The 15,124-nt window shown below is 45.1% G+C and overlaps 1 protein-coding gene across 5 annotated transcripts; it reads left to right on the top strand.

The window, feature by feature from the left end:
* The first annotated feature begins 305 nt into the window (after positions 1–305).
* Positions 306–14,905, top strand: LOC117642418. Of its 5 annotated transcripts, none has more exons than XM_034380625.1 (7): positions 306–434; positions 2,783–3,117; positions 4,069–4,245; positions 5,465–5,704; positions 6,134–6,276; positions 9,446–9,632; positions 14,469–14,905. In XM_034380625.1, the coding sequence occupies exons 2-7, from the start codon at positions 2,809–2,811 to the stop codon at positions 14,697–14,699; spliced, it is 1,287 nt and encodes a 428-aa protein (XP_034236516.1). In that variant the 5' UTR covers positions 306–434; positions 2,783–2,808; the 3' UTR covers positions 14,700–14,905. The 5 variants fall into 5 exon arrangements, with proteins under 5 accessions (XP_034236516.1, XP_034236513.1, XP_034236512.1 ...); XM_034380622.1 differs by lacking the exon at positions 306–434 and adding an exon at positions 715–1,076; XM_034380621.1 differs by lacking the exon at positions 306–434 and adding an exon at positions 715–1,103.
* Positions 14,906–15,124: the final 219 nt, after the last annotated feature.

Below are 15,124 nucleotides of genomic sequence, written 5' to 3'. Positions count from 1 at the left end.
GGCCGGGCGGAAAGAGAGTAAGCAAAGGTGAAGCTGCTCGTACCGTTTCCGGTTTCGTGATACTTCTTGCCTTCTTGACGTTAAGAATCGTCAATGCACTTGAACGCACCGGGAAACTCTGAAGAAAATGCACCGGTATGGGAGATTATGCGCTTGTCGATGCCATTTCCGGTTTTGCTCTTCTTGAATTTCGTGCGCAGACCAGTGGTGATACCCGAAACGAAACAACACCAGGGCCGTTACCACAACAGTTTGCACTTATGACTCAATCTTCAAAACCTGTAGCAGCAAGAACCGAGGCGTAGCGGAGTTTTTATTCCCACATGGTCGAAGCCCAAAAGGCGCTTCCCTGAGTTTGGATGTTTTTGGGACCTACCTTAACAAAACTCAACGAAGCGGAATATAGATTTGAAACACTTGTGAACAAGTCTCTGGTACGTTTGGTGCACCAAGGAGAAGCTTTTCCCTTCCTTGGTCCTAGCCGCTACAGGATGAAGTTTTGAACTTGAAAGCAAACTGCTGTCGTAACGACCCTGGCCTTGTGTGATTTTGGGTATCATCCCTGCTCTAGGAGCACGGAATCGATACCTCTCCCCCTGTTCCCCCAACTTACGTTTCAAAGGTGTTCTTCTCCTTGGCAGCGTGAAGGAAGCGGGCGAGGTGCAGCGGCACTCTGAGAGTTCACGGTGAGGAGGCGGATGCGATCACTGCTGAACTTGCGCTGTGCAGCGTCCGACCCTGGCGGTGTTCACGTGATTGCTGACCACTGCGGCAGGGACGTACCGGCTGACCGGGCTGCGTATAGTGGAACCGCCGAGAGAGGAGTAGGGCTGCCCATAAGAAACAGGCAGAAAGGCCTACTAAACTCACGGGAGGAGGAGAATAGCACGGACGGAGCAGTGCGTGGCGGTTGCGGTGGTGCAGCGGCTCGACCGTGAAGTGGAGGGGGAAGCCGGGGGGAAGCGCTCGCCGCCGCCACCGCTGCCGGGGAGGGGGAGGTAGTCGGCCGGTCGTCTCCAGGCTGGCAGGGGCAAGACGCGCTGTCCGAGGGTGCCGTGTTGAGTCGCTGTCGCTTTGTGAGTCCCAAACGCGAGCCTGAGGAAGTAAGTAACATCAGTGCACTTGCTCAGCAGAGACCGGAGTCGGGCGGGTATTCTGCCGAACGCGCGCCCATGCCCGCCCGGCCCGAGTCGGCTGCCCGTCTCAGCCCAGCCGAACCCGATGGGTAAAATCGCCCGGCTCCCGGCAGGCAGTGGCGTGGCGTAGCGCTGATGCTGCGTCTGTGGCGTAGCAGACGTCAACCCACAGACAGCGGGCGGCACCCGATGGGTCAAAATGCCCAGGCCAGTCTTCGGCTATCTCCGACGACACCTGTCGGGTGTCCGTGGAGTGGCAGCGCGTTGCACTGCTAGGCGCTACCTATCCCACCCCACACGATGTTTCATGGGCGCGCGGCCGGCAGAATACCCGCCCGACTCCGGTGTCTGTTGCTCAGGCGCTGTTGATCCTCACTCGTTACACTGGCAAGACTAAAGCCTAAACACAACGCCCTGAGGTACTTTACTGTGTCAGCTGTACTGTTTACATTCCGTCCTCTGACTGCACGGTAAAAACGGTTCCTGGTTTTCCCAGGAACTGCCTGGAAATTGCCTATGTTCCTACCATAGGCGTCCTGGGAAAACCAGGAGCCGTTCTTACCGTGTGACAGTAACCAGGTACTTTTCCATACACCAACAATAATACGTTGGTAGTAATTTCTTCTTAGATATCATGCACATTGTTATCCATACTGTGGAAATTTGCAATCTTGGCTATTCTTTCACGAGTGGCCTCCCTTTCAGATTCAACAGGTTGAACACTTTTAAGCTAAGTGGATAGTTTCTTTATCATTTGGACAGAAATAACATTGAGATCAGTTGTCGTTGGCTTCTACGCTCAACTTCACAGCTTTGCTCAGTCGACAAAAAATTTTGTCGTAGAAAGACTTCCTGCGTTCCTGGTTGACACCTACATGAGTCGTATTGCATGGACTCTATTCATTGATGACTTGTCGACAAATTTTAGTGATGGAATCTTGATATTAGCCCTACTTTTTTTTACAAACACCTAAAAGTTTGAAAAAAAAGGGAAAAACAAGTCACTTTTTTTCAATGTTACAATTTGAAAACTCATATCTCAGGACAGAAGTTGAATTTGAAAATTCTGTCACTAAAATCTCTTCAATACATCTTTAGGATAACCCAAAAAAATTTTCAAGACTTTCCGTCCCAATGAAAGACGCAGGAAGATTTTTCCCCAACGCTCTAAAAAACACTAAAAAGCCACTTTTCTCAGAGACCGTTCAACATTTTGGATTGAATTTTGTTTTGGGAACTCACGATAATGAACCTGATAATTAAGCAAAGTTCCAACTTTCTGGGATTATTTTGAAGCCTACTTCAAAGTTTCACCAGGGTCCCCCCTTAAAATGCACGAATGTCATGCGCAACAACGCACAGTTTGTGCGCAGTTGCGCTCAAATTCGTGGATTTTGAAACGCAGGTAATTACAGTTTTGTGCATAGCTTATCCACAAAAACTGTTTAGTAATTGAGTTTGCGCTCTGCCTCTCTCTCTCTCTCTCTCTCTCTCTCTCTCTCTCTCTCTCTCTCTCTCTCTCTCTCTCATATTTTGATTTATTTTTTCCCCCTGTAACAATATCTGAGAGCGGTACATGCGCTCGTGGGACTCCTAGTCCCGTTGTACTGTACCTTAAACGAAATAAATCAAATCTCTCTCTCCAGGCTTGTTCCAGCAGTGGACACGCGTCATGGACACGCTCCAGGATGAAATGCTGCACTGCATCCTGTCCCGCGTTCCGGCGAGTGACCTGCTAGCGCTGCGCCTGGTGTGCCGGCGCTGGAGCCGGGTCATCTTGGCGAGGCCTGTGTGGCAGGGCCGCCACCTCATCGCCCGGAACTACGCGTACCAGGGCATGCCGCCGGACTGGATCAACACCGGGCTGCTCTGCGCGATAGTCCGCCTCGTCCCGGCGCTGCGAAGGCTGTCCCTCATAGTGCAGCCGGGCTCCCTGGCCGGGTTGCCTGCCGCCCGAGCTTTGGCCCGGGGAACCTGCCAGGTAAAGCACGAGCCTAGATGCACTCTCAGCACGTTACGGACTTTTTGCCCATTTTGTCAGTACTTGTGCTGGGAATTTGTGCAACCACATGTACTTTATCATTTTTGAAGAACTACTTAGCAAATATTAAATAATGTACTGGCAATTTGTTTTCGTTCATAATTTCACAAAGGAAATTATTCATACTTACTTAAAAATACTAAGTATAATTGTTGCTTATACGATTACGTAATTAATGAGAAAAAAAGTCAGTAATTCTCTGAGGTTGTGCACTCTGAGACTACTACTGAGTTTTTGTCTCATAACGTATTGACGTATTGACGTTACACATTCGTGAGCCGTTTTACTATGTTCTTTTAGATAAGTGAGAGTAAATATGCACGAATAGTGATGTGACGGTAGAACTGGTTTAAGGCCATAACAGGCTGCGCCCTCTCTGGTAGATTCGGAGCGTACTTCGACGCTTTTCTTGAAGCGAAGAAGGTGTGGCTACACTGGTGAAATTAAAGCGTTGTTCTACGCTTCATTTAAGCGTACAACTACGCTTCAAGATAATTCTCCCCATGCATTTAGATAGTAGGGAAGGAACGCATGGGCTCTTGTATGCTTCAAGAAGGGCGTACAGAAAGTACGCTTCATGAAAGGCGTAACACTACGCATTAGCTTTACCAGTGTACGCTAGACTAAGCGTAGTTTTCCGTTCCGCGCGTCCCACCCATCCATACATGCGGAAGTCTCAAGCGTAGTTGTGTGCTTGAACGAAGCGTACAACTACATTCCAGTTTCACTAGTGAGCTTGAAATCTTTTCGTTCAAACAAAGAAGTTATTTGCCTAATCTTATTGAAACCGTGACTTAGATGAGTGCCCTTCATGTTTTCGGGAAATTGATGCTTTTGTTTTAAGTCCTTACAACGCATTGACCGTGTTTTCCTTCTGTGCATTTTATGCAGGTTCAATCGCTGGAGCTGTCTGTGCAGTTGCTGTCAAAACGAGGGTCTTCCCTGAACCACGGAGCCATGGCTGCATTGCGCAGGATGCTGCAGGGGTTGTGTCTTGTAGAGCTCAAGCTAGACATCTACGTCTCCGACGAAGCAAACCACACCTACGCGGCTCAACGCGTCGTTTCGGTCGGTTGCTATGATTTTTACCATAAATTTTGCTCCTTCCATGGGAAAGAGCAGTAAAAGTAGTTGGAAAACAGGCGAACACTAATGGGGTGATATGCTTGTAAAAGCGTTTTCAAGCAAACAAATCAAGTAAATCAACGTATTCTCTGCAAATTGTTGAGTGCATCGGTCAAGGAAGTCAGGCGAAAACGAAAGGAGAGTACACTGCAAACCTAACTGTCTACTAAGTACACACTTACAATTGCATGCTTGCAAGCACACACTTACAACCGCATGCTTGGCCAAGTACACACTTACAAATGCATGCTTGCAAGTACACACTTACAAACGCATACTTGCAAGTACACACTTACAAACGCATGCTTGATGCATGGAGTTATATGGCGTCAAGCATGCGTTTGTAAGTGTGTACTTGCAAGCATGCATTTGTAAGTGTGTACTTAGTAGACAGTTAGGTTTGTAGTGTAGAAGCCTTGGCAAAGTCAGGGGACATTCGAAAATGGTCAGGGAAGTACCAAAGTGGCCGGACTCGCACATTAATTCCGTATCAAAGAAGCACACTTTCAAAATGGATAGTTTTGCAGCGGGTTCTAGGTGGACCATTCACTTCCACTTAGCTCGAAAATAATTGTCTTGAAGTTCATTTTAGCAAAATTTGATCCCAAATAAATAAAAGCCCTTTTCGAGGTGTGCTCCTTTGATATGGAAACACTCTGCAATAAATTTACAATGGCGTGGGTTGAAGCTCGCTTCGCTCACCACCAGGTTGCCACTGTGCAGAAAAGTACTGCGCGTACATGCTGAGTTTTTGGCCTTGAAATCGGGACACAGACAGGACAGGGAAATTGAAATTGGGAAGCCTGGCCATAGCTCCTTTATTTCGATCCAAACCCACTCAACATGAATACATGTTTGTTCGTCTCGATGAGAGAAATCGGTTTCCGAAATCTTTTTTTGATTCGGTCAATTTCGCACACCGATGATTTCGTCCGTAGTGCGGTTGGTTAAATAGCTTTTTACTTAACAACTTAATAAGAGTCTGAAAACGAAATATTTTTCACGCAGCCAATGGTTACTAATAATTCGTCTACATGGGATGAGGATGCAGTTTCCTTTTTTGGTCAGTCAAGGGAGTGCGTCAAGTTACTCCCTCTTTGCGCCTCCCGCATCAATGGAGCGTGAGTATGCACAACCTACATCCCTGGTCCTTTATTTCCAGAAAAAAATGAGGCAGATCTTGGGCTGGGTTAGCATGCTGCCAGTGGCCAAGCTGAAGTTCTCGTTCAACTGCGGGCGCTCCCAAAGGTCCCAGTACTGGAACAACCACTCCCATGACGACTGCGTCAGTGGCGAGCTGACGGGGCTGACAGCATTGCGAGAGCTGCACATTGTCAACTGCTTCTGCTGCGGTGCGGGCTTGAGCTCCACGCGCAGCCTCCTTGCGCGGAACACTCTGCAGGTCAGTCTGTTTCTCTGAGTTCCAGATATGTTGGAATCCTCTCACTCTCGTTCCAGGAACGTGACAACACGTTGAAACGAATGTGATAAAATCTCACGTTCCTTTAAGCATTGTTTCACATTCGTTTGTATGTGAACAAGATAATTTGTGGCGGGTCCACATTCAAACGAATGTGACACAATGCTCAGAGGAACGTGTCATTTTGTCACATTCGTTTCAACGAGATGGCACATTCCTGGAATGAGAGTTCTTGTCCGCCTGCCATCATGAAACGATGGAGAATGTTTTTCCCTTATTGCTTCTAAACCCTTACACTTAAAAGGGTAGCCGATTGTCACTTCAAGCGACAATCGACTTTCTTACTCTTCCCCTCTACCCCGGATCTGTCAGTGTTGTTGAGGTCTATGTTGCGGCTTTCGGTCTTTTCAGAGTCTGCGTGCCGACGGAGACATTAGTCCAGTGTTGAGTGATCTGCCAAGAAACCTCAGGGAGCTGCACATCCCCACTACCAGGGACTGGGGATTTCTTCGTCAGTGTGAGAACTTGGACGTTCTTACCGTGTTTGCACGAGGGTGGGTACGTCAGGAAAAAGCGTACATTTTCTGCACTAGCATTAAGAGGATCGAGAGCATTTTCACAGATGTCCAAATTAAGATTGCTGTACAGAAATGGATCCGTATCAGCATGGGATACTCTACAAATCAAAGAGTGTACATAGTATGCTCTAACTGGAGCATGCCTGCAAGCACGCTCTAGCCAGCGCATGCCTGCCAAGCATGCACCAACTAGTGCATACACGCCATGTACACGCTTCCTGGTGCAGAAAACTCCCTATCCCTTATGCAGTAAATGTATGCTTCAGTTAGCGTGTACATGGCATGTATGCACTAGTTAGTGCATGCTTGGCTGGCATGCGCTAGTTAGAGCGTGCTTGCAGGCATGCTCCAGTTAGAGCGTACCATGCACACTCTTTGATTTGTAGAGTACGAAAATTGTCAGCACATGTTATTAGGTTTGGATAAGTTAGGGTAACGTGCCCAGTGATGGCCAGGGTACCAGTGATGGCCACTTCACACTTTGCGCTGACTTTCCCACCAGGCGAGATTAGTTAAAGAATTGAGCTTTTGAGGTTTTGTACTGTCACATATTGACAACACAACGCCGAAAAAATTTCAGCTTTTTAGTGTTAGGGACGGCCGCACGGGCGCAGCGCGCTGAACACTGCGTTCTCGGCCGGTCGAACGTTGCTTTCCTTACCGGCCCAGATTAGCGCAGGCTTTAACGGCGTCGCTTGTCATTTGTGAATACGAGGTCCGTGCAAGAGAAACATCACGTCAGAAGAATCGAAAGAGGGCAAGTTAACCATAACATGCAAGTTTTTTTGAAATTTCGTTACATTTGAGGGAAAAGGGGTGGTGGCCAGTACTGGGCAGGCAAAACAGTGCACAGCCAGTGATGGCCACACTAGTGTTTTGAGGCAGACTTTGCAACGAGCGATGCGACGCCGTGCATGTCCGTCTAGTTTGTTGCCTGAAATATCTTGGTTTTGACCTGGCATCTCACTCCGCCTGCCTCATGGGGACCTGAATTCACGGTACCATGGAAACTGTTTAGACTCCGTACGTACAATAAGTTTTGTTTTTAAGTCAAAATTTTAAATATGCGATAGAAACAATTCGATTTCAGAAACGCGTTCACCTCAACAAGATGAACAAAAAATGTTAAGCATGTTTTAGGTTGAGGCTTGATTTTCAGAAGTTATCGGCCTTGAAACAGGAAAAAAGATGCATTTTGTACCTTTTTCCACTTTGGACACCGATAAACCTTTGAATTTGAAGTCTGTACCTATAACATGCTTAACATTACATGTTCACCTTCTCGAGATCAAATCATTTCGGAAACCAAATCTTTTCTATCGCAAACTTGAAATTTTAACTTTAATTCTATATTTATGGTATAAACACAAGTAGATTCCCAGGGTAGGTTCCCAGGGTTACACTGATTTCCGTTTCCTAAGACACAGTGACCCCTGTAGCTTCGAACAAGGTGCAAACCAGCTGAAATTGGGTTCAATAACTGTCAAAAACGAAAACAAAGCGCTCAAACCCTAGTGTGGCCATCACTGGGCCGGGACCCTGGCTATCACTGGGCAAAAGGTGGCCATTACTGGGCAAACTGTACTGATAGTTTGGTTAATTTTTTCTCAAAGAATAAATTTTATTTTGCTGGTTTCTACCCTTGGGAACCTTTACTCTATCCTTCTTTTATGTTTCTGGAAATTTTCATACCGGTACGACGTGCGGGACGCTTAGTAAAGGGGTTAAAGGCGCATCAGTGCGCTAAAAGTGGCCATCACTGGGCACCTTACCCTATGACACTTTTTAGGTCAAGCGTATCAAAGCTTGAGCTATTACTCGCAAAATGTGCGAGGCTGTGTGTACAGTTTGGTCAGAGGCCTAGGTTTGGGAACTGTGGAGGCTGGGGCTGGGGAGGCCCGGGCTGAGGCAATGTACACTGCTCAGAAACATACTAAAACGGAATATATATATATAGGGGGGCCCCGAGCGTAGCCGTCGCCGTCGCCGTGGCCGTTTTTCGACTTCAGGCCTACCAGGGTAACAAGAAAGCTGAGGAGGTCGACAGTTCCTTTTGGTGCAGCGTGCACCATAAATGCCCTCCTATGGACCGCGGCCCGCGTGACCCCTCCGGCCCCTCCCGCGCACAGCGCCGCGCGGCGCGACAGGCCCGACGACCCCCTCCCCCTCCCCCTCGGCCGCGCCGCCGCGGCCTCTGTTCGAGCCGTCATAAACGGCGCTCAGCGAGTCCCCAATTTTTACGCCCGTCAATATGGAAGACTTCAGTCTTCGCGCTGCATTTTGTACGCAACCACACCAATTGTTTTCAGAGTGTGACAGGCCAATAGCTCATGATTAGACGGCAATTTTGATACCAAGAAACACAAAAATGTGACGGTAGGGAAGATTCAGCCTGCATGATGCGTTCTGTGCGCAATCACGGGCATCAGATCGCAAGTGAAACAAAACCGCGCCCACAGCTAGGCCGAAACAGAGCCCGGCGCCTCCCGGCCAACGCCACCAGGACCGCGGCCGCGCACACCCAAGCTTGACCTGGCCCTGAGCTGAAGCAAAGCTCTCAGCAGAGGTTTTTTTTTTTCATTTGCAACTATACTCATGACATGTGAAGGCATTTTTGTTTCTGCTCAGGAGACGAATCTGTTTCCGTAAAACTACGCCAGATTAAAAAACTTAAAAACAAGGTTACTCCAATGCTTGGAAAATATAACTGAAGGCATATCCAGTCCATGTCTGGTTGTACTTTTCACAATTCTGGTTGTACATTTTACAATTCTGGTTGTACTTTCTTGCAATCCTCGCTGTACACTCGTAGCCACCGAATGCGACATCTCATTCGTTTGCACGTGGAAGCTGCGTTGCCTATTTGGTCGTGTCAAACGACCGTTTTACCGGTAAAACTTTAAAGTCGAACAAATGTGACACACTGCACCACGGTGCATTACTTTTCGGTTGTGACAGACACGAAATCAGCTGGTGAACTCACCTCAAAACAAATGTGACATGTGGTGTGACGTCTCGGACAAAATTGCGCGTTACATTTGAGTGACCATCTGACAGAACAACGTATCTTCATAGGGAAACTCATGGTAGATATGCTGTTATGTACGAGTGCCACACATTTAGTGTGTTCATCTCACTTCGGCAGGCACAGTGATGACAGCCTGGACAGCTTGGGCCGGCTGCTGAGCCTGCAGGGACTCCCGCGGGAGGTGCGAGTCGTCGTGAGCGGCTGCGGCGTCGCCAAACTGTTGGTGCGCGCGACCTTCCTGGGGCAAGTGCGGCTCCTGGAGCTGGAGCACTGCCACTACGAGAACCACGCGCACTGGATCCAGGTAAACTAGGAAAAGCTACCGCTTCAGGCTGAGCCTAAGGGCTCCTACGTTTACATATTTGTAATTTATTTTTCAAATTTTCCTCTATGTCGCTAAGAAAGTGACAATTTTTAAGCATTTGTTTAATTTATTGAGGATGTTTCTGGATTAATTTAACAGTGCTGTCATTTTTACTATGACGTCGCACCGTATCCAGGTTGAAAAAAATTCTATTGTGTTCCGGAAAGTGGGTCTGTGACGATCATTGATGTCTTTGACGCTAGGTGGGCTCGGCTGGAACAGGAATCAGCCCAGTGGGTAGGCAACCCATCGTGCCTCGTGAAGCGTGCGGCGATACCCCGTGCCGCTAGGATTTTAGCTCTGTACATTTATTTAATTTATGACCTTGTACTGCAAAGGCCACCTAACATCTCTAGATTAAGGAGGCTGTCAAGTGAAACTAGAATGTCCTAAAAGTATTTGTCACAGAAAGTTCATTTTGTGGTCAAAATTCAACCACTACTAGGTGAATTTATTTCTGAAGTTGGGAGCCCCAACTCCTATTAGTTTCTGAGTTATGGATGTTTACGTTAACTTTTAGTCGTTTCTCCCAAATTCTCCTCATGACAAATGATTTGCTACCCAGTCTTCAGATTCGGACAAGTATATCTATTATTGCACTGGAAAAAGATGGCTTGGGCAAATTTGAAAATATCAGTCTGGAAGAGGCTGTAAAAGCTATTTCACCAGGCCCATTTTTATCTTTCTTCAAATTTGAGAGATTTTGTCTTATTTTGGTCTTGGAATTTTGAAGAAAACTAAGTGACATATTGAAAAAAGGGCAACGCTATCTTTTCCCTAGGCAAAGAAGAATACAATTGCTTGAATCTGGGGACTGGGTAGCTAATCCTTTGTCGTGAGGAGAATTTGAGAGAAACGACTGAAAGTTACCGTAAACATCCATAACTCGGAAACTAAAATGAAGTGGGGCCCTGCTCTTAGTGTATGAGTTTATGCAATAGAAAGGAACTTTTATCCATAAATTAAGACATTTGACACAAGTAAATAAAAAATATTAAATAGTCACTTTTTTCACTTTACAATAACCTTAACAGGAACTTCTTTGATTGCATATAAGTCAATAAAATACAGATGTAATGACAATGTTTCCGTCAGTTTCACATTACAAATAAAAGCTAAGGAACGTCATTGGTTGCAAAGGTATCAAGTTCTCTATCAGATAGATTGTAGCTGTTTGTTCTTTTTCTAGTTGCCTTTGTGCAACCCACACAACTGCGCACCAACAGTTTATGTGTAATTTTAAGAACAAGTGGCAAAGGCCACCTAACACATAACATCCCCCTAGGCAGGCAGAACGCCTACCCCAACAGAACGCCTTTGCCCACAGAACGCCTTTAAGCGCTCACAATTTACATCCACCGACAAGAGAAAGTTGCAAGGGCCATATATTCCCCTGAAGATTCTCCTTGTCTCTTTTTATATTTTTGAATGACCGCAGAATAAGGTCTTTAATTTCGTTTGATCTATCGCTTGGCATCATAAACTTTTGTGAAATGAATATTAGTCTACAAGAAAAACACAAGACACTGTGATACATGTGCCAGTGTTAGATGTTTGATAATATGTATGATAATAAATTTCAATCGTTTTACAGAAACTACTTTGAATGCATAACCAATCAAATTTGGTAAAATATTATTCCATTATTAAGATTAAGATTATGAACGGTGAGATGTGTCAATAGAATGCAGGTTTCATGTACTCATTTCCTTCGATTCCACGTTACAATTATGGTGAACGAACAATCATAAGTACAGCTAAAGTGTCAAGTTATCTGAAAGAATGTTATTATTTTCTTGAATTCTGCTTTCTGCTCGAACGACTCTGCGCTTCACTATTGGCAGGATCATGCTATTCACAGTTCAGCTAGTGCGCTCTCGCCTTCGCCATTTCACGCCCGTCGTCTTCTCATTTTCACGTAAAGAGTTCAATTTCACGGAAATTAGCGTCAATGTAATCTTTGAACCTTCCTCTTTCCATAAATATACAATTTGTGCCACTTTCGGCGTTCTAACATGCTCAAAGATGCGAGTAAACGACGGCCCGACGATCGTTTTCGCCTTCTCTCGCCTTCGCCATTTCACGCTCCGTCGTCTCCTCATTTTCACATAAAGAGTTTATTTTCGTCAAAATTAGCGTCAATGTAATCTTTGAACCTTCCTCTTTCCATAAATATACAATTTGTGCCACTTTCGGCGTTCTAACATGCTCAAAGATGCGAGTAAACGACGGCCCGACGATCGTTTTCGCCTTCTCTCGCCTTCGCCATTTCACGCCCGTCGTCTTCTCATTTTCACATAAAGAGTTTATTTTCGTCAAAATTAGCGTCAATGTAATCTTTGAACTTTCCCCTTTCCATGCATATACATTTTATGCTACTTTCGTGGTTTTAACACGCCTAAAGATCGAAAGTAAACTTGACAACCGGCTGGGTCCCGCCAAGTCCCGGCATCTCCACTGGGCTCTGGGCTGTGGGCTGAATGGAGGGCTTCGCCCAGTTAACGTATAAGATAAAGATAAAGATAAAGTTTGGCTCAGCCAATTAAGTTAAATAAATATGCATGCAAGATTTCATAAAGATTTACATTACTTTATAAAAATTTGGTAAAGATTTCTATCAATTCTTGGTTCCTCGGCTCCTTGAAATTGCCTACATTCAGGGGACAACATACAGCGCTGCGGCACGGACATAATGCGAACTACTGATATGGCGGGAGATTTTGAACTTGGTACATATCAAACAAGGTTTAGGAAGTGAATTTTGATCCGTATGACCTAAATTTCAATGAAGATGCTTCCCATGATTAAATATTGTGGCCTAAAGTTGATCCCAGGCACATGATTGTTTACTTTTTGGTGTTCCCAAGAGCTCGGGTTGGGGTGGTCCGACTAAAGCTTTCTCGACATCTTTCATTTTAGACCTAATGTTTTTTCTTGAATTATTGATTGATTTTTTTTGTGTTTTGTGATCACTGATCATGTTAACCTAATGTTTCATTAGAACTTCAATGTTACTTCTTCTTGAACAATTGAGTGAAAACTTATTTATGCAGCTCCTTTTTTCTTTGACTTTTTGGACGCAAAAGAAGTGAAAAATTAATGTTCCTCACCTTTGTTTAAAATTTGTATTAATTAAATCTTAATATATAGTAACCAATCATTCACTTGCTCGCCCTTATCACAGTTTATAAAGAAATCGACAATACAGCCATAATTCTCTCTTAACTGTGATAATAAGGGCAAGCAAGTGAACGATTGGTTAGTATATATTAAGATTTAATTAATACAAATTTTAAACAAAGGTGAGGAACATTAATTTTTCACTTCTTTTGCGTACAAAAAGTCAAAGAAAAAAGGAGCTGCATAAATAAGTTTTCACTCAATTGTTCAAGAAGAAGTAACATTGAAGTTCTAATGAAACATTAGGTTAACATGATCAGTGATCACAAAACACAAAAATAGTCAATCAATAATCCAAGAAAAAACATTAGGTCTAAAATAAAAGATGTCGAGAAAGCTTTAGTCGGACCACCCCAACCCGAGCTCTTGGGAACACCAAAAAGTAAACAATCATGTGCCTGGGATCAACTTTAGGCCACAATATTTAATCATGGGAAGCATCTTCATTGAAATTTAGGTCATACGGATCAAAATTCACTTCCCAAACCTCGTTTGATATGTTCCAAGTTCAAAATCTCCCGCCATATCAGTAGTTCGCATTATGTCCGTGAGGTAGCGCCACGGGTCGCCGATGTTAGCAGCAGGCCAGAGGAAGCTAGAATATGAATCAATGTATGCTTGTGCGGTTTCATACCGTGAAAACTCGGTCATAACTAAACTTGACCCCTTTTACGCTCTTAATTTAGTGGAAAATTAAACAACTCAGACAAAGTCGACATGACTCCGTAGGAAATATTGTCGATAGTAGATAACTCAACTTGTGTCTTTATGAATCTTTTAGTAAAAGAATCAGTTCAGCTTAACCCACCTTCATTTGAACAACTTGCCTTAAAAAAAGAGCCAAGTCCAATAATGACCCGGGATTGATAGACAATTTATGCTGACCATAGTTCCACTTGACTTGTCTTCAAATTCCACTTCGTTTATCTCAAAAGTTAACTTGCGCTTATTGAACCCGTCGTCTAAAACATTTATTTGTTTAGTTTTAGTTTTCCCTGCCTGTTTCTCCTGAAAAAATGCCCGAAACGGAGTTATTCCTTTCCTCCTTTTCCTGGATCAAGTATTGTTATGAAGTTAAAGAGTTGCATTCTAGTGCCTGTCGAAATCGCCCCCAAGGTGTTGAAGCGATCACTCTCATTGCAGGAACGTGACATCCCACTGAAACGAATGTGAAATAATGCTCAAAGGAACGTGACATTTTGTCACATTCGTTTTAACGTGATGTCACGTTCCTGGAATGAGAGTGATCCCAGTGTACGGTAAACCCTTGCAACGATTACTATACCTGGTATTACAAAGTTTTGACTGTACACTTAAATCGCCCTAATGATTTAAAGACTAATAATCGTGTATTCGTTTGAGAGTGTACACAGGATAACTGATTACCAGTGATAAGCTACAAAAATACTCAAAAAGCTCCATAATTTTGGCCAGCTAAAAGCATTTTAACCTAATTCCGTAAGAAAACCCCCCAAAATCCGATAAGAACGGCGAAACTAGCCAGTTTTGGTGTGTGATTACCAAAGATTACCGGACGAAGTACGCACACGATTACCGGAGTGGTTAACCCCTTGATTTTTACCTGGGCCGGTGCAGCTGCTGCAGAGGCTGGTCGCGGTGACGGACCTCCGGCTGGGCCCAACGTTCGAGCCGCTGCTGCCCGCCGCGCTGTTCTGGTGGCCCGAGGACGCGGTCCCGAGGCTGGCGTCGCTGACCATCCCCTGCGGGACATGGCGGCACTGGCAGCATGACGTCAGCCACGTCCGGGCGGTCGTGGGCCGCCTCAAGACAAGCCGGCCGCGGTTGGTGCTCAAGACCTACAATTAGTGAAAAACTCCAGCGACTCCGAGTGCAGGCGGCGTGGAGCGCGATCGTTTCGTCTTAGCGTGTTGACACCATGGGACTTAATTTGTATGTAACCATGTTTTAGAAAGATTTGTGTGTTTTGTTTTTATGCTTGTTTGTGAGCCTTGTTAGACTATCGTGTTCTGTTGATTAAAAAAAGAACGAGACAACACGAATCAAAAGAAGCAGACGGTGTTGTTATTTCTTGTCCCATTCCACTAGACAGTCAAGTTGGTAACTTCGTCCTGGGATAGGTCGCCCTGGAAAAGAAGCATTTGGTCTGCTGTTGCTGAAGTTCTTTCTTTCTTTTGTATGGACTAACTTCAAAGTTTGAGGCTCATTAGTTCCTACTGGCGCAAAAGTGCAAAGTTGTAGTGCTAAAAGCGACTACCCATCGAGGAGCAAAA

The sequence above is a fragment of the Thrips palmi genome, unplaced genomic scaffold (assembly GCF_012932325.1).
Source record: "Thrips palmi isolate BJ-2018 unplaced genomic scaffold, TpBJ-2018v1 HiC_scaffold_16, whole genome shotgun sequence".
In the NCBI taxonomy this organism is placed as follows: Eukaryota; Metazoa; Arthropoda; class Insecta; order Thysanoptera; family Thripidae; genus Thrips; species Thrips palmi.
This window is presented reverse-complemented; position numbering and strand designations above follow the sequence as displayed.

Bases quoted from the DNA above. Each gene is read 5' to 3' on its own strand.
- LOC117642418 (XM_034380620.1), top strand. The intron at 3,118-4,068 runs GTAAAGCACGAG...CATTTTATGCAG, and splicing joins TGGCCCGGGGAACCTGCCAG to GTTCAATCGCTGGAGCTGTC. The intron at 9,633-14,468 runs GTAAACTAGGAA...GGGCCGGTGCAG, and splicing joins ACCACGCGCACTGGATCCAG to CTGCTGCAGAGGCTGGTCGC.